The sequence below is a fragment of the Eriocheir sinensis genome, chromosome 29 (genome assembly GCF_024679095.1).
Source record: "Eriocheir sinensis breed Jianghai 21 chromosome 29, ASM2467909v1, whole genome shotgun sequence".
NCBI lineage: Eukaryota > Metazoa > Arthropoda > Malacostraca > Decapoda > Varunidae > Eriocheir > Eriocheir sinensis.
Window position 1 is genome coordinate 18,181,059 of NC_066537.1, and position 18,523 is coordinate 18,199,581.

General features: G+C 42.6%; 1 protein-coding gene across 2 annotated transcripts; it reads left to right on the plus strand.

The window, feature by feature from the left end:
- Nucleotides 1–1,538: 1,538 nt before the first annotated feature.
- Nucleotides 1,539–16,870, plus strand: LOC127005256 (apolipoprotein D-like). Of its 2 annotated transcripts, none has more exons than XM_050874029.1 (7): nucleotides 1,539–1,849; nucleotides 11,179–11,312; nucleotides 12,095–12,183; nucleotides 12,652–12,744; nucleotides 13,369–13,616; nucleotides 14,584–14,792; nucleotides 15,328–16,870. In XM_050874029.1, exons 1-7 carry the CDS (start codon nucleotides 1,742–1,744, stop codon nucleotides 15,449–15,451), a joined length of 1,005 nt encoding a protein of 334 aa, XP_050729986.1. In that variant the 5' UTR covers nucleotides 1,539–1,741; the 3' UTR covers nucleotides 15,452–16,870. The 2 variants fall into 2 exon arrangements, with proteins under 2 accessions (XP_050729986.1, XP_050729987.1); XM_050874030.1 differs by having other exon boundaries at nucleotides 14,584–14,786.
- Nucleotides 16,871–18,523: the final 1,653 nt, after the last annotated feature.

Here is an 18,523-nt window from a genome sequence, read left to right on the forward strand (position 1 = left end):
ATACGTCGTCTAGGTCATCGTACTTTGCAAAATGTGAAATAAACGTTAGCCCCGGTCTTGTTCTTTTTGTTTCCTCGTCGTCAGTGAAAATGAGAGAAAAAATATAACGTTTACGACTTCAAGGATCTGATTTCATAGTTTCTCTTCTTCACTCTCTTTCATTAGTGAGCGAAAAAAATGAAGAAATGAAAAAAATATCCGTAAAGGTCTGATAACTCCAATTTCTCGTTTTCTCTCTTTTAGCTTTTGTTGCACGTGAGGAAACGAGAATGAAAAGATTGCAGGGGTCTGATTTCTTATTTTCATTTTATCTTATATTCGTCAGCAAAGAAAAGAAAACGAAAATATGCATGAATCCAATTATTTCCTTTTCTCCTTTCTTTGCAAGGGGTAGAGGAAGCTTAAAAAGGAACCTGACGAAGAGAGAAGAGGAGGAGGAGAGGAGGGAAGGCGAAGAAGAGACGAGAGAGAGGAGGTAAAGGAGATAAGATGAGGTGAAAGAAAAAAGGTGAAGAAGAGGGAGGAGGTGGAGGAGGGGAAGAGGAGAGGAGAGAAAAGGGAGTTGGAGGGGAAAATGGGGAGGTGAAGAAGAGAGAAGAGGAGGAGAAAAAGTGAAGAAGAGACAAGAGAGAGATCCAGGAGCAGGGATAAAGGAGGTGGTGGAGAAAGAGAAGAGGAGCGGTGGAGGTGAACGGGAGGAGGAGGAGGTGAAAGAGAGAATAGAAAAGAGGAGAGGAGAGTTGGAGATGAAGAAGAGAGAAGTGTAAGGCGAGGGAGAGGGAAAATGAGGTAAATGAGAGGAGGTAAAGAAGAGAGAAGAGAGGTGGTGGAGGGGGTGGAGGAAAAGTGGAGGGTGCATGGAGGAGCGTCCGTGTCTTGTATGAGCAGCGAACTGTGTAAAAACTGCTAACTCCACCTGCAGGCCTGACCGAGAAGCAGGTGCAGAGGGCGTGAAGTAGAATGGCTAAATAAATTACACCGATCTTGGGGGTGGAAGACCGCGCCGAGGAGGAGGAGGTGGGAGAGGGTGGGGAGAAGGAGGTGGGAGGGGGTAGGGAAGAGAAAGAGGAAGAGAAGGAAGATAGAAAAGGTCGGAACGGGAGAGGAAAGGAGAGGAGGAGAAAGGGGAAAGAGAAAGAGGTGGGAGAGGGTGAGGAGGAGAAATGGAAGAAAGAGGAGAAGGGAAGAAAGAGGAGTGTGGAGGAGAAGGAAAGGAAAAGAAGGAGGAAGTGGAGGAGGGAGAAGAAAGAAAGAGGAAGAGAATAAGAATATAAGGAAAGTGGAAAGAAAGAAGAGGAGGAGGATGGAATAGGAGTAGGAGAAGGGAGACTATCATAAGGGGAGAGGAAGGAGGGGGAAGAAAGGAGAGGGAAGGAGGAGGAAGGAGAAGGGGGACTAAGGAGCGATTTCACTTCGGTTAGAGGAACTGGGCGGGGAGAGAGAGAGAGACAGAGAGGGGGGGGCAGAGACAACGGCCTGGGAGGGAGCTGGGAGGGGAATAGGGGGTCAGACAGGTGGTTGAGGGGTAGCAGAAGTCCAGTGGTGACGCGTGGCTCCAGCAGAAGGCAGTTGGTCACTAGAGCTACCTGGTGAAAGGTGGCGTGCGCGGAGACCCTCAAGAAACACACCTGTACACACACACACACGCACACACGCACACACCAGCCGCCCCCCTGAAGGTTAAGCTTGAAATACCTGAAGACTCATAGCGTTTTCTGAGGTCTTTGCCACCCGGGTCAGTATGAAGTCCGTGGTGTTGGTGTTGGTGCTGGTGGTGGTGCTTGTAGGAGTCGCCGAAGGAGGGACGTGCCCGAAATACCCAATCATCCGGGACTTCGACTTCCAGAGGGTGAGTGAGTGAGTGAGTGAAGGAGGTGATGGAAGGACTCGTTATTCTTTTACGCTGTCCATCTTCTCCTTCCATCTTATTCTTCCCCTCCATTCTCCACATCCTGTCGTTGCGAAGGGCAGACGAAGGAGGCATAAAGAGACATAAAGGAAACTGAAGAAGGGAGGAAAAAATCGTTAGTTAGTTAGTTATATAATGAAAGAGTGAATGAGAAAGGGAGTTATTTAGTAAGTTAGATATTGAGAGAAGGAGTTTGTGAGTTATATAATGAGAGAGTGAGTAAATGAAAAGGAGTATGAGTGAGTGAATGAGAAAGAAAGTTAGATATTAAGAAAGGAAGTGAGGAAGGGAGTAAGGAAGGAAAATAGGTGAGAAAGAGAGGGAGAGGAAGGAGGAGAATGATGGAGGAGAAAGAGGAAGAGGAAAAAGGAAAGGAAAGAGGAGGAAGAGCAGGAGGGTGAATGAAAGAGGAAAAAGTAAAAGAAGAAGAGGAGGAGACGGTACGTGAGAGAGGGAGAGGGAGAGGAAGGTAAATGTTGGAGGAGAAAGAGGAGGAGGAAAGAGTGAATGAAAGGGAATAGAGGGAAGGAGGAAATGGGGGAGGTGGGAAAGAGAGGAGAGGGAGAGGGAGTGAATGAGGGAAGTTTTTAATGCATATAAACACCGTATGTGCCTAGAGGGGTTGAACAAGGGCATTTCCGGCCGTTACGAGTAAGGGCGGGGTCACCTTAACCTTCATGTCAACGGTGTGGGGCCGGGACGTCAGGTAACACGTCGCAGAAGTGGCCGGGTGCGGTGACCTTCTAGCAGTTAGCTCATCGGTGGGGTAGTTGTATATGCTGTCCTTACGTCTACTCACAAGGCGCGGGTTCGATTCCTGGTACTCAGTGGATGAATGAGAGAAGAAGGAAGTGAAGGAGCGAAGAAAGAATGAAAGGAATGGATGAGGAAGAATAGGAAAGAGAAAGAGAGGAAATAAAGATGATAACTGCAGAAGCGAAGAAGGGAGTAAGGGAGAGAAATGGATATGAAAAGGAGAGAAAGAGAGAGGAAGATGAATGACAGAAGAGAGAGAGGAAGGGAAGAAAGGAGTGAAGGAAGAGGAGAGAAAAGGAAGTAAGGGAAAGAGAGAAAGGAGAGGAAAGGAAGAAGTGAATATGGAAGTGAGGGAGAGAAATAGAAGGGAAAGAAGGAATGGATAAGGAAGAAAGGAAGAGAAAGAGAGGGAAAGAAGGGAAGAGTGAAGGAGCGAGAGAGAGGAAAGAAGAGGAAGCAGAGAATATGGAAGTGAGGGAGAGAAAGAGAAGGGAAAGAAGGAATGGATAAGGAAGAAAGGAAGAGAAAAAGAGGAAATGAGTGAGCGAGTGAGTGAGTGAGAGGAAGGAAAGGAAGAAGTAAATATGGAACTAACAGAGAAAAGAGGAATAGGGAGGAAAGAATGAGAAAGAATGGGAGAGAAAAAGAGGACATGAATGAGTGAGTGAATGGGTGAGTGAGCGAGTCAGTGAGTGAAAGAAATAAAAGGAAGAAGAGAATATGAGAAGAGGAATAGGAAGGAGAGAATGAGAAAGAATGGGAGAGGAAAAGAGGACATGAATGAGTGAGTGGGTGAGTTGGATGTTAAGTGTGTGTGTGTGTGTGTGTGTGTGCGTGTGTGTGGTTTCCGCGGCCCCAGTACGCGGTGGTCGTCTGTTAGCGTGTGTTTACAAGAGTGCACGTTTTCCTCCTATTATTACGGTGTTGGTGTTACGTCAATCTGCGCCGTCCCTGTTCTTCTTCTTCTTATCCATATCATTATCATTCATTTACTTTTTTTTTCTTTACAACAAAGGAGACAGCTCAAGGGCACAAAAAAAAGGAAACAATAATAAAAAAAAAAGCCCGCTACTCGCTGCTCCTAAAAGAATCCAAAGAGGTGGCCGAGAGGTCAATTTCGGGAGGAGCCATTTTTCTCATTCATCTTGTTTTCCTATTGTTATGCTTTTGTTATTGCTATTTCCGCTATTATAATCTGCGCCGTCCATGTTCTTCTTTTTACTCATATCATCGTTCCTGTACGTACATAGCCATTCTTCCCATTCATCTTGTTTTCCTATTTTTATGCTTTTTTTATTGCTATTTCCGCTACTATAATCTGCGCCGTCTCTGTTCTTCTTCTTCTTATCCATATCATATCATTCCTGTACGTACATAGCCATTCTTCCCATTCATCTTGTTTTCCTATTTTCATGCTTTTTGTTATTGCTATTTCCGCTACTACAATCTGCGCCGTCCCTGTTCTTTTTTTTACTCATATCATTATCATTCCTATACTTACTAGCCATTCTTCCCATTCATCTTGTTTTCCTATTTTTATACCTTTTTTATTGCTATTTCCGCTACTACCACTTCCTATCATCACTATTATTCCTATTTTGTCTCTGTACTGCCTGGGGGTTGGGATGGCATGCTCCTCCCTTCTCCTTAATTAAATTTGTTGTTTTACTTGCAACAATAAACTATCAATCAATCAATCTTAGGAAAAGAGCAAAAATAGTGATAAATAAAAACATGATTCTATTCCTAAGACATATATGTAAACTTCGATGTTGCAAAATCATAATGAGGCAAAAAATTTAATAATGCAAAATTAAGGAGAGGACCAAAAAAAGAAAAACAATCATCATGACCTCAAATATAACAAAAGATTAACTCATTTACAGCTATTTACCTTTATTCAATTTGTTTATCTCTCTTTCCACGTGAAGTGACCTGCACATTCTCTTCGTTTTCTATAATGTTTGTTTTATTTTTTTTCCCCTTCAATTAAAGCTAGCTAGTGTGTGCATGGCGGACGGTTACACACACACACACACACACACACACACACACAAGCATATACTCGTAACGTTAGGGCGAGTGGAAAGAAAAAAAATCACTCTTCAAGCCCTTAGTAAAACACAGCTGACTCTCTCTCTCTCTCTCTCTCTCTCTCTCTCTCTCTCTCTCTCTCTCTCTCACACACACACACACATACTCGCAATTAACGTTAGCGCGAGTGGAAAGGAAAAAATAATCACTCTTCAAGCCCCTAGTAAAACACAGCTGACACTCTCTCTCTCTCTCTCTCTCTCTCTCTCTCTCTCTCTCTCTCTCTCTCTCTCTCTCTCTCTCTCTCTCTCTCTCTCTCTCTCTCTCTCTCTCTCTCACACACACACACACACACACACGGACACATGAACCGAAACACAGCCGGAAGAGAAGAAAACACCAAAAAAATGAATAAAAAAACACTAAAAGAAATAGGTGAAGTAAAGGAAACTAGACATGGAAAAAAAGTTGCCCCATACGGATTTAGGTGAAACGTGACGATGATACGTGATGGAGGAGGCAATAAAGTCATAAGAAAAACACACAAAAAAAAGAAAAACAAACGAACAATTAACTGAAAAAGGGAAAATGAAAATAATGTAGAAAAGATAGCAACAGGGGAAAGATAGATAAGTAAAGAAAGATAGTAAAGGTTGATTCATAGAGGACAAAAAATGTGAAAAAAAAAGAATAAAGAAAACAAAAGAAAAACGGGATGAAAGCGAACAGAAGTGACAGAAAATGCAATAAAACGGGACTATAAGAAGTAAATAAGAAACGAGAGAATAAAGAAAATGGGAAATGGGGAAAGAGAGAGAAGAGAAAACAGAAAGAAAGAAAAAGAGAAAGAAAAGGATATGATAGCGTTGTTACATATCATAACACATGTTCGTTACGCCCTGTTTGTTTGTTTGTTTGTTATTATTGTTGTTACGTGTTCAGAGAGAGAGAGAGAGAGAGAGAGAGAGAGAGAGTGCATGTGTATTTTTCATATCATTCTCCATCAGTTCTTCGCTTCACTCAGAAAAAAAACGACAACAACAGAAGGTCAAAGTATAGATCAATGTTGCAAGAGCGGAAAAATAGTTGATAAGATAAAATATGCAAAACTTCAAAAATAAAAATGAAAATAGTTAAATAATAAAAAAAGAAAACCAATCTTAAGAAAACAACGAGGAAGGGAGGGAGGGAGGGAGGGAGGGAGGGAAGGAACGGAGAGAGGGGAGTTAATGGAGGAAGGGAGAGAAGAAGAGAGAGAAGGGAGAGAAGGAGACGTCAGGTGTTTAAAACGGGCAGATGCGATGGAGATAAAAAAAAAAGGAATATAACGGGACAGAGAAAGGAAGAAAGGAAGAAAGGAAAGAGAGCAGAAAGGGAAGGCATGAGAAAGATAAAGAAAATAAAGAGAAAAGGAGAAGGGGTAAAATAATGCAATGAGGAAGAGGAAGGAGGAAAAAGGGTAGATAATAAAATAAATAGGAAAGGTAAAGTAAAAAAAAATATAAGATAAGAGGGAGAAGGAAAATAAATAGGAAACAAAAGGAAAGGAAAATAAAATACAGAAAATAGGAAAGGAAAAGAAGACACAAAGAAAGGAAAGAAAACGGGAAAATAATGTAAAGAGAAGAGGAAGGAGGAAAAAGTGTAGATAGGAAAATAAATAGGAAACGTAAGAAAAGGAAAAGAAAATACAGAAAATAGGAAAGGAAAAGAAGACACAAAGAAAGGAAAGAAAACGGGAAAACAAAATAGAGAGAAGAGGAAGGAGGAAAAAGTGTAGATAGGAAAATAAATAGGAAACGTAAGAAAAGGAAAAGGAAATAAAGAAAATAGGATAAGAAGAGAAAAAAAACAAAGAAAGGAAAGAAAGCGGGAAAATAATGTAAAGAGAAGAGGAAGGAGGAAAAAGGGTAGTTAGGAAAATAAATAGGAAACATAAGAAAAGGAAAAGAAAATACAGAAGATAGGAAAGGAAGAGAAAAACAAAGAAAGGAAAGAAAACAGAAGAAAATGACGGAATGGGAGGTAGGAATAAAGGAAGTAAAGATGGAGATAGAAAAAATAACGGAAGATAGGAAAAAAATAAAACATGACTAACAGGCTGTAGAAGAAGGGAAAAAAGGAGAGAATATGGAAATTAGGTATAGGAAAAAAATGATAAAGAGAGAAGGGAAAAAATAATAATAGGGAGGAAGAAGGAGTTTGAGACAGATGGTGAATAGGATAAAAAAAGGACAGTTACGTAACCAAAAGAAGAAGAAGAAGAAGAAGAAGAAGAAGAAGAAGAAGAAGAAGAAGAAGAAGAAGAAGAAGAAGAAGAAGAAGAAGAAGAAGAAGAAGAAGAAGAAGAAGAAGATGATGATGATGAAGAAGAGGGAGAAGAAAACAAACAAACAAACAAACAAACAAACGAACAAACACGCAACGCACCTGGTTCTCTCTCTCTCTCTCTCTCTCTCTCAGAGAGAGAGAGAGAGAGAGAGAGAGAGAGAGAGAGAGAGAGAGAGAGAGAGAGAGAGAGAGAGAGAGAGAGAGTGTAAGCATCCCCCCCCTCCCCCCGTGCCCAGAGGCTTACTAGACGCTATCTCAATATCTACCTGAAGGGAGAGAAAGTGGGGAGGTGAAAATGGGAAACTGCAGAAGAAAAATTAATATGGAAGCGCATAAAAGGAGAACGGGAGGAGGAAGAGGAAGAGGAGCAAGAAGAAGAAGAAGAGGAAGATGACGAAAAAGAGCAAGAACAACAAGAAAGAACAAGAAGATTTAAAGAACACTCATTTCCTCTTCCTCTTCCCCTTAATTCTTCCTCCTGCTTCCTCTTCTTACGCTGGATTCCTTTTCTGTCCTCCATTATTCGCCAGTCAACCAAAGAAGAAGAACAAGAACAAAAAGAAGAACAAGAAGGCATGACGTCAGTATAAATGACATAATAGACCCAACCTGGTAATAGACGCCTCAAAGACATTACGCACTCCATCACCATCATCGTCGTCGTCATCACCGCCACCATCCATTTTCATCACTGTCACAACCCCGAGGGAAAACAATAGGAAAAGGAAGACTGAAGGGGAGACAAAAGGAGGAAATAATAGAAGATAATATTATGAGGAACGAAGAGTTGAGATACAGGAAAGAGATAATTGACAGGCTTGAAATTTATATGAAAGAGGAAACGTACTAAAGGAAGAAAGGGAAAAGAAAGTAATAAACGAGGAGATAATGAGTAAAACGAGAGGAAAGAAACAGCAGTAAATATAAAGAAGTACAACCCAAAAATACAGCTCAAATAAAACAAAAAAAAAAAGAAAAACGTACAAACCAAACATAAAAAAAAACGGACAAAAAAAGATGAAACTAGAATCGAGAGAAAAAAAGAACAGAAATTGAAAAACATTAACCACAAACACCAAAAAAAAAATCAACAAAAAACAAATCCCCAAAAAATAAATAAACAGACAAACGCTAGGTAAACAAAGAGCACCTCCACTTACCTGCCCAATTTACCTGCGAGGGGCCAATTAACCTTTCGTCATATACCTGTAGAGAGAGAGAGAGAGAGAGAGAGAGAGAGAGAGAGAGAGAGAGAGAGAGAGAGAAATAACATCAATAAAGAATAAACAAAAAAAAATAAAGCTTGCCGAAACAACGGCTCACGCGTTTGAAAGTCCAAGGAAGGAGGAGGAGGAGGAGGAGGAAGAGGAAGAGGAGGAGGAAGACAATTTAGTACAGCCTCGAACTTGACTTTCTAATGATGTTCTACTTATAGGAGAGAGAGAGAGAGAGAGAGAGAGAGAGAGAGAGAGCACAGAAGCAAATACAAAAGACAAACATCCGTATCATTCTTGAGAGAGAGAGAGAGAGAGAGAGAGAGAGAGAGAGAGAGAGAGTTCTATAAAACCTTTCCTACCTACTCCCTTTTTTTCCCTTCCTTTCCTCCATTTTTTCATCCCTTTCCTCCATTCCTCCTCCTCCTCTTCCTATTACTCCCTGTGTGTGTGTGTGTGTGTGTGTGTGTGTGTGTGTGTGTGTAGGAGGAGGAGGTTAGTAGGTTAGTCAAAGCCCGTGGCACCATATACCTCCTCCTCCTCCTCCTCCCCATCACTCTGTCCTTTATCTCCCACCCGCATCTTCCTTTCTCCTCCCTTTCTCCCCTCTCCCTTTTCTACCCCTTCCCTATTACCATAATCTCGCACTTCCTCTTCCCCTATTTCCCTATTCCTTCCCTCTTCTTCTTCCCCATCTTCTTTACATTATTCCTCACCTCCCCTTCCTCCCCATCATTGTCCAACCTTTCTCCCAGTTTCCTTCCCCTATTCCCCATCTTCCCCTTCATTCCCCCCTTCTTACTCCTCTTTATTTCCCTCTTCCTATACCCATCTTGTTTCCTTATCCCTCCTCTCCCTTTACTTCCCATCCCTTCTCTTCTCTTTCCCTCCTTTCACTTCTACTTTCCCATTCCTTCCCTTACCCTAAGAACTCAACTCCCTTCATGCGGTCTATGGCTCGCGGACTCTGCGTTCGGTCTCGGCGTCGCGAAATATCCATGCGACCCAAAGACCGCCCGACGATCAGACCGCCTGAGGAACATACCTGAGGGATAATCCTACACCTGGGCTAAGACCTCCTCTCTCTCTCTCTCTCTCTCTCTCTCTCTCTCTCTCTCTCTCTCTCTCTCTCTCTCTCTCCTTCCCTTTCCACATTCCATCCCGTCCTCCTTACCCTAACCCTCCCATCCCCTTCCCTTAATGTCACCCATTCCTTACCTTCCCTGACCTCATTATTGCCCACTGTATTACCTTTCTCTCTCATTCCCATCAACTTTCTAATAATGATAATAATAATAAATAATAATCTAATAATAAAAGAGCGAATTAATATAAGGAAGCAGCAAAAACACAAACACGAATCAGCCACAAACCACAAACAACAGCTATAGACGCAAACACCAGCGTGACATGAGCACAGTACACGGCGGTAATTGTGTGTGTGTGTGTGTGTGTGTGTGTGTGTGTGTGTGTGTGTGTGTGTAAAGCCTAAACAGGGTGTGACCTCCATGGGTGTGACGCCGCGACACACACACACACACACACACACACGCTGACTAACTAACTAACTGAACAAATTATAATAGATGAGCATTTATCATTTCTTCATCATCTTTTGTTTATTTTAATTTTTTTTAATTTTCCATTTCTTCCCACTCCTCCTCCTCCTCCTTCTCCTCCTCCTCTTCCTGCTACTTTTCCACTTTTTTCTCCTCCTCCTTTTACTCCTGCTTCTTAATTGTTTTCCTCCTCCTTTTTCTTCCAATCTAGCTCCTCCTCCTCCTCCTCCTCCTCTCCTCTTCAAACCCTCCATAATCTCTTTCCCAATCCCAATCATGCATAATCAAAGACATCAAGTGATCACAATCCCCCTTCTTCCCTCCCTCCCTAAGAACTCAACTCCACATAAACGATTCAATCCTAAGTGGGCAGCTAAGTAGAGGATTAGATTCCCTTCCGGTACCTTAAGAGGGATTAGATGAGGGATCCGTTTGTAGAGTCATTGTCAGTAAGAGGATTTAGAGGATTTCTGTTTGTTTGTTTGTTTTTGGTGGGTGAGAGAGAGAGAGAGAGAGAGAGAGAGAGACGTGACCACAAGATCTACCAAGCGTATATCTGTTTGTCTGTCCCTCATTCTGCCCGTTATGATTACAGAAAGCCTCTCTCTCTCTCTCTCTCTCTGGTATACACACACAGCAAAATTATTAATGTGGGAGAGATTCCTATATTATTTTTTCTTCCCTACATTATCTTCTCTCCCTCTTTATCGCTTTCTCTTCTTTGTTTTCTCTGTCGCCGATGAATTATGTGAGAAAAGAACCATTGACTCGGCGTATCTAGTATTTACGTAATTTTTAAGTGGGGTTTCCTGTTGTTAGCATCATTATCTTTCTCTTTCCTTCTCTACCATGGAAAATAAATGTGTGTTTGTGTGTTAGGAGTACTTTCACGTTTCTCTCTCTCTCTCTCTCTCTCTCTCTCTCTCTCTCTCTCTCTCTCTCTCTCTCTCGTGCACACACACACACACACGTTGTTTAGGTGTTTACAGCGATGCGACAGTACCGTAATGCGACCTTAGAGAGAGAGAGAGAGAGAGAGAGAGAGAGAGAGAGAGAGAAATCTTCCCTTCTTCCCCGCTAACCCCCTTCTTCTTCCCCCTCTAACACCCTCCTTCTTCCCCTCTAATACCACTTATTCTACCCCTCTAATACCCCTTTAATCCCCTCTAACACCCTTCTTCTTCCCCTCTAACCCCCCTCCTTTTTCTTCCCCCTCAACACCCTCCTTCCCCTCTAACCCCCCCTCATTCATACCCTCTAACACCTTTCTTCTTCCCCTCTAACCCCCTCCTTCTTCCCCTCTAACACCCTTCTTCTTCCCCTCTAACCCCTTCCTTCTTTCCCTCTAACACCCCATCTTCTTCGCCTCCTACAGTATATGGGGCTATGGTACCAGCAGGACAAGAGACAGGCCAGCTGGGAGGCGCCGGGAAGATGCTGGCGGACGCTCTACTCCAGGGATCGGAAGAACGGCCAGTTTAAGATGAAAATGATCTTTGAGTCTACGCTGTGAGTATGATGGGGTGGAGGGGGTGGAGTAGAGGGGAGTATGGGGGAGTGTGTGTGTGTGTGTGTGTGTGTGTGAGTGTTGTTGGGGGTGGGGAGGGGGGGTGTATGGGGGGAGTGTATGTATGTGTGTGTGTGTGTGTGTGTGTGTGTGTGTGTGTGTGTGTGTGTGTGTGTGTTATGTATGTGTGTGTATGTGTTATTTGTTTGTGTGAGTGTGTGTTCTTTGTGATTTCTATTTGCTTTATTTTTATTATTATTGGATTATTATTTTCTTTATTCTTGTTATCTACTTTCTTGTTTATTTCTTTGTTATTTGGTGTTTTGTTGTTATTTGTTATTTTTGTGTTACTTGTCTTATGTTTTCTTTTTGTTATGTCTTATTATTATCCTGTTCTCTTTTTTCTTGTTTCCTATCTCTGTCTTCCTAATGTTCTTCACCTTCTTATTTCTCTCTCTTCTGTTCTCTTCTTATCTCTGCCACCACCACCACCACTACTACTACTACTACTACTACTACTACTACTACTACTACTACTATTACTACTACTACTACTACTATTACTACTACTACTACTACTACTACTACTACTACTACTACTACTACTACTACTACTACTACTACTACTACTACTACTACTACTACTACTACTACTACTACTACTACTACTACTACTACTACTACTACTACTACTACTACTATTACTAATACTACTACTATGGTTCTCCTCCTCCTTTTCCTCCTTCTACTACTACTACTACTACTACTACTACTACTACTTCAGGACTAACCGCGTGGAGAGATATGACTCACAGCTGACTCTACAGGGACCAGCGAAGCCTTCCCTCATCAAATACTCCATCCCCCTCACCTGTAAGTCACCTGTAATTAACCCCCTGTACCTGTATATACCTGCAGTTTATCCCTAATACCTCTAAGCATACGTGTGATTTATCCCCAGTACTTTTAATTATCATCTAAGACATTATGAATACCTGTGAATCACTGTACTAAATCACCTCTACCTGTAATTTACCCTCAGTACCTTTATATACCATCAAAGACAGAATTCACACCTGCAATATCTATCTAACATGCATATAACAAACCTCAATACATTCCTACAGATCTATTTTGCATCCTTATCTTATATAACTACATACATTTCTACATATACCTATTTTGCATCCTCTAAAATCTAACTCCATCTCTAAATAACCTCTAAGACCCAATTTCCTCCTACATTACCTGTCTTACGCACCTATGATAATCCTCCATACATACCTACATATATATCTATTTTGCATCCTTATTCAGTCGCTTTCTTTTCTCTCTATGCAGTTATGGAGGACGAGTTTCAAGTATTGGCGACGGATTATGAAAGCTTCGCCCTCGAGTACAAGTGCGACCCCAATGGCATCCTGGAGAAACAGGGTGAGTGTGTGAGGGAGTGTGAGAGGTGAGAAAGGGTAGGAGCTAGGATGAGGGGTTGGGAAAGGAAGGATGAGTGTGAGAGGGGAAGAAAAGGTGAAGGGTTAGGGAAAAGTGGAATGAGGGTAAAAGGAATACGAGGGAAAGATTAAGGGGGATGGAATATGAATGGAAATAAGACACATTAATTTTCTTCTTCCCTTAATCGATTTCCTCACAATTCAGGAGAGAAAAAGGGAATACCGTATCATAATTTCTTCTTCCCAAACATTCCCACACAATCTATTTCATCCTTATTCAAGACAGAGAAGATGAAAGGGGTGCCACACCACATTTCTTGTCCCCATACATTCCCACACAATCTATTTCATCCTTATTCAAGACAGAGAAGATGAAAGGGGTGCCATACCACATTTCTTGTCCCCTTACATTCCCACACAATCTATTTCATCCTTATTCAAGACAGAGAAGAAGATGAAAGGGGTGCCATACCACATTTCTTGTCTCCATACATTCCCACACAATCTATTTCATCCTTATTCAAGACAGAGAAGATGAAAGGGGTGCCATACCACATTTCTTGTCCCCTTACATTCCCACACAATCTATCTCACCCTCCTTCCCCAGAGTCCATTTGGCTGCTAACCCGTGAGAAGACTCCCTCCCCTCTGGTCCTGCAACGCGCCTACGCCATCATGCACCACCTCGGCATCGACATCCGCAAACTGGAACGCGTCGACCAGACCTGCGGAGGCATTGACCTCGTCCCCGCCAGTGTGCCCACGCCCGCCTTCTTCGACTACGACTACTACGACAACGAGGCCGTGGCCCCCGCCCCCGGCCAGGCACAAGAGAACGTCAGAAGGCAGCACCAGGTGGGTTGAGGCCCTTTCTTTCTCATTTTCCTGTTTATCTTGCTAATTAGAGACGTGACGTGGTCCATAATGTGTAAAGAATGAGAAGTGAGAAGGATAATGTGTTCTTCAGACGCTCTTGTGACCTTCCCTGTGCATGGAGGTCAGTGAGGTGCTGGAGGCCTTAGTTTAGAGAGCTCGTAAGGGTAGTTGTGACTTTCCTTGCGCATGGAGGTCAGTGAGGTGGTGGAGGCCTTAGTTTAGAGAGCTCATAAGGGTAGTTGTGACCTTTCCTGCGCATGGAGGTCAGTGAGGTGGTGGAGGCCTTAGTTTAGAGAGCTCGTAGGGGTAGTTGTGACCTTCCTTGCGCATGGAGGTCAGTGAGGTGGTGGAGGCCTTAGTTTAGAGAGCTCGTAGGGGTAGTTGTGACCTTCCTTGCGCATGGAGGTCAGTGAGGTGGTGGAGGCCTTAGTTTAGAGAGCTCGTAAGGGTAGTTGTGACCTTCCTTGCGCATGGAGGTCAGTGAGGTGGTGGAGGCCTTAGTTTAGAGAGCTCGTAAGGGTAGTTGTGACCTTCCTTGCGCATGGAGGTCAGTGAGGTGGTGGAGGCCTTAGTTTAGAGAGCTCGTAGGGGTAGTTGTGACCTTTCCTGCGTTGTAGAGGTCAAGAAAGCAGAAAAACAACCAATGACAGAGATTAGCGAATGACGAAGCTTATGTGACCTCGGGAGCGGTTATAGATTAAGTGGCATACCGCGGGAGGCATCATAACTTTTCATAAGTATATCCTCTCATGGGTCACGGGATATTGCAACAATGAGCACTAAGGTCACGAGCAGCTACATCACATGCCCCCCAAATTAGCTTACTCTCAATTTACTTTCTAATGTGACAGAGATGAGCACTGAGGTCACACGCAGCTAGAACGTATGCCCTAACTTTACTTTCTTGCCATTTACTCTCCCCTCAGTCCGATTTCTTTATCTCCAGTATGAGTATGACTACGCTGACGAGTACCCGGACACACGAGGTCACCAGCATCAAGGGGGAGCACCTGGGGGTCACCTGGCAACATCCGAGAGTCAGCAGCATGAGCAGGGTCAGCAGGGATGGCAGCCGTCTAACTTCTTCGCCGTGTCCTACCCCTCACACCCCTCCGACACGCCCGTCCGACACCGTGTCCGCCCGTACAGGTATAGGTATGCCCCTCTTGCCTTACAGTGATTGGTTTAGCTATTCTGTAGACCTACTCTAGATCTTTTTCTGGAGGACTCGCATCTCATATTTATCATTTCTTTGATTAACTTAACTTCACTCTTTATCTCTTTAGAAGACCTAATTTGGATCTTCTTGAGGACTCGCATAATATATTTCTCGTTTCTTTCATTGACTAACTGACTGACTGTATACCTCCCCCACTTTTCATCCATTTTTTGGGTAACTAACTGTATGGCTAACTGACCGACTAACTAACTGTGTGTGTGCTCGATTCGCAATTTCTTTAAGTAAAATACAGTAGACCCTCACTTTTGGGGCATCCCTGTCTTGTAACGTGCCCTTCACACACAAAAAAATGTCCTATCAGTCCCAAATCTATATATCCCTCTGAAATAGCACCTCCTTCACCATCAACTTCTTTCTATCTCGTGTTATATAGATGTAAGGCAGAGGGGGGCATAGAGGGTCTACTGTACATGCCTAAACAACCAACTGACCAACTGACTATGTGTTCAGGCACCAGGTGGGGGCCCGGCGGAAGGGTAGTGTTGCAGGGGGAGCAGGGGACGAGAGGCTCACCCTGGGGCAGTCCCTCGCCACAAGACTCTGGCACGTACTTCACACGCCTATCAAAAAGTGAGGAACCAAGTGACCTGCTTCAACTTATCCACGCTACGAGCTCTTAAACTAATGCCTCCACCACCTCACTGACCTTCATACGCAAGAAAGGTCAAAACTACCCCTATGAGCTCTAAACTACTGCCTCCATCACCGAGTTGACCTCTATAATGCAAGAAAGGTCACAACTACGCCTACCAGCTCTTAACTAATGCCTCCATCACCTCACTGACCTCCATCCGCAAGAAAGATCCTTCCTTCACTTCATTAGCACAGTCGCCAGTAAGAAAGGTCACAAGAACGAACCAAGAACACCGTCACCACTTAAATAACGAAAAAAAGGTCACAAGAGCATCCCAAGAACACATTATCCTTCTCATCCTTCCATTGCACACCTTCGTTAGCTGTAGACACGTGAAGGATTTCTATGTGAATATCCTACAAGCACTCTACACTAAAGCCTCCACCACCTAGTAATGTAAGGTCACAGGAACACCACAAGAACACAAGATCATCCTCCTTCATCCACGGCACAGGAACACTACAAGAACACGATATAATCCTCCTCCTTCATCATAAGAAAGACAACACGAATATCCTTACACAAGAGAACGAGCACATCTTCCCTCATGCTTCTACACAGCCTCCACTATACAAATAACAAAGAAAAAAAGAACAAACTAGTTAACATGCAAAACTGTGTCCACTCACCCCACGGCTTCTGCAGATCCTTCCTTTCCTCTCTCTCATCAGTAGCATGCACCGGAGCTAGGATATGGGAGGGCATGAGTTATAGTGGATTATAGTGAAGGAGTAATGGGAGTGGAAGGAAGGTCAGGGGAGGGAAAAGTTAAAACATGTGTAGCTATATTGGGATTCCTTTTTCACGTATAAGGGATAATTAGATACTAAGCAGTTTACCCTTGTATGTGGCTGATAATGAATCTGTCCCTATATCGATCATCTTTCTGAATTACTTTGTTTTACAAGTAAGGGACATTCAAGACAAACATTATACCCTCATCAATGCCTTCCAACGTATGTACGAATGGTAACTTTTTTTTAAACTACCATTTCATCACCTAGCAATAGTTCACATACACGTAACACTTACCTTGGAGGCTGTGGTGGTGTCTTTGATGCAGCAGATTAACACAAACATTATACCCTCATCAATGCCTTCTAATGTCTGTAAGAATGGTATTTTTATTAAACTATCATTTTTTCACCTAGCAATAGTTCACATACACGTAACACTCACCTTGGAGGCTGTGGTGGTGTCTTTGATGCAGCAGATTAACACAAACATTATACCCTCATCAATGCCTTCTAATGTCTGCAAGAATGGTATTTTTTTTTTTAAACTATCATTTTTTCACCTAGCAATAGTTCACATACACGTAACGCTCCCCTTGGAGGCTGTAGTGGTGTCTTTGATGCAGCAGATAACACAAACATTATACCCTCATCAATTTTTTTTAAACTATCATTTTTTCACCTAGCAATAGTTCACATACACGTAACGCTCCCCTTGGAGGCTGTAGTGACGTCCTCGATGCGGCAGATTATAAGCAGAGTTAATATATATGTGATTATGAGAAAAGTCCATTAGTGCACGAGTGATTTCGGGCACAAATTAAAGCATTATATTATGTACTTCCTGTAACTCCTGCTGGCTGGGATGTTGCTGTTGTTGTATGTCCATTATATTTATTGTTATTTATTGACTTCTTCACCGTTGTTGTTCCTAGAGTTGTTGTTTCCGGCTGTCTTGTCTTCCTAGTACTGTTAAGTTTGTTGCTTCGTGCTTTGAAGCGGAGTAGTTCTAGTGAATAAAGTGTAGTTAGTGTGCGTGTTTGTGAATATCCTAAAGAAGAAATATTACAACTCTTTAAACTAACCTCTATCTAAAGTAAACTCAAGTGAAACGAGCACTGAACTTTGAGGTAGAGGGCAGAAGACCACCAGGAAGGCCAAGGAAGACGTGGAGAAGGGTGGTGGAGGAAGATATGAGGAGGCTGAACATCACGGAAGAAATAGCTATGGACCGGCAACAGTGGAGGAGGAGGCTCATATCCCGCCCAACCCCACCATAGGGAATAAGTGGACGTCAAACGATGATGATGATGATGATGAAACTCAAGTGAAACAATATCTACCTGGTTCATCATTTCCCGAGGTCAGAGAGTATCCCACCTCTGTTATTGTTACTTGACTAAGGTAGAAAAAACATACCATACAACATAACTAAACTCTGCTATAAGAAAGATGCAGTGAAACCACGTCTACCTGGCTTACAATTTGGCTAGGAAAAATGAAGTAAGAAAAGATATAAATAAATAAAACTGACAACTCACTAACATAAACTCTACTATAATACAGATCAAGTGAAACAATGTCTACCTGGCTTATCGTTTGCCTAGTTAAGATAATGTAAAATTAATAAAATAAAAAAAATAAAAAATCACACTCTCATGAAGTGAAACAGTGTCTACCTGGCTTACTATCTGCCCAAGTAAGATGAGTATTTATCTATAGTCCTGCTTAGTCAGGTGTCTGGCTTTCATTTGATAAGTTACAAAGAGCAGAATCAACCCCATTCATCTTTAACCCGGTAGCAGCAGGGATCATGTTTCTTAATGGTCCCTCTAAGCGAGAACAATGAGAAAAAATCGCCCCTCACACAAACCATTTCATAATATATATCAAAGCATGTCATCAGATTATGCATCATCTATTTTTGGGGGTTTATATCATGGCACAAATTTGGCCCGTTGCTGCTACAGGGTAAAGCCACAAATTTGGCCTTTCGCTGCTTCACGGTTAACCACCAAAAGAAAGTAAAACAATATCTACATGGCTCAGCATCTGCCTAGGTAAGATGAACATTCACCTGTATTAGTCTACTCAGGTGTCTGGCTTTCATTTGATAAGGTGAAGAGCAGCACCAACCTCACAAATCGCTGATAAAAATAGCGTCTTCAGAGTACACCGATTGGGTCAACGGCCAAGGTGAATATCAATCTTTGGACATCCCTAGTTTTTCACTCTGATAACCCACAAGTAACACATACAATCCACATACTCCTGTAGC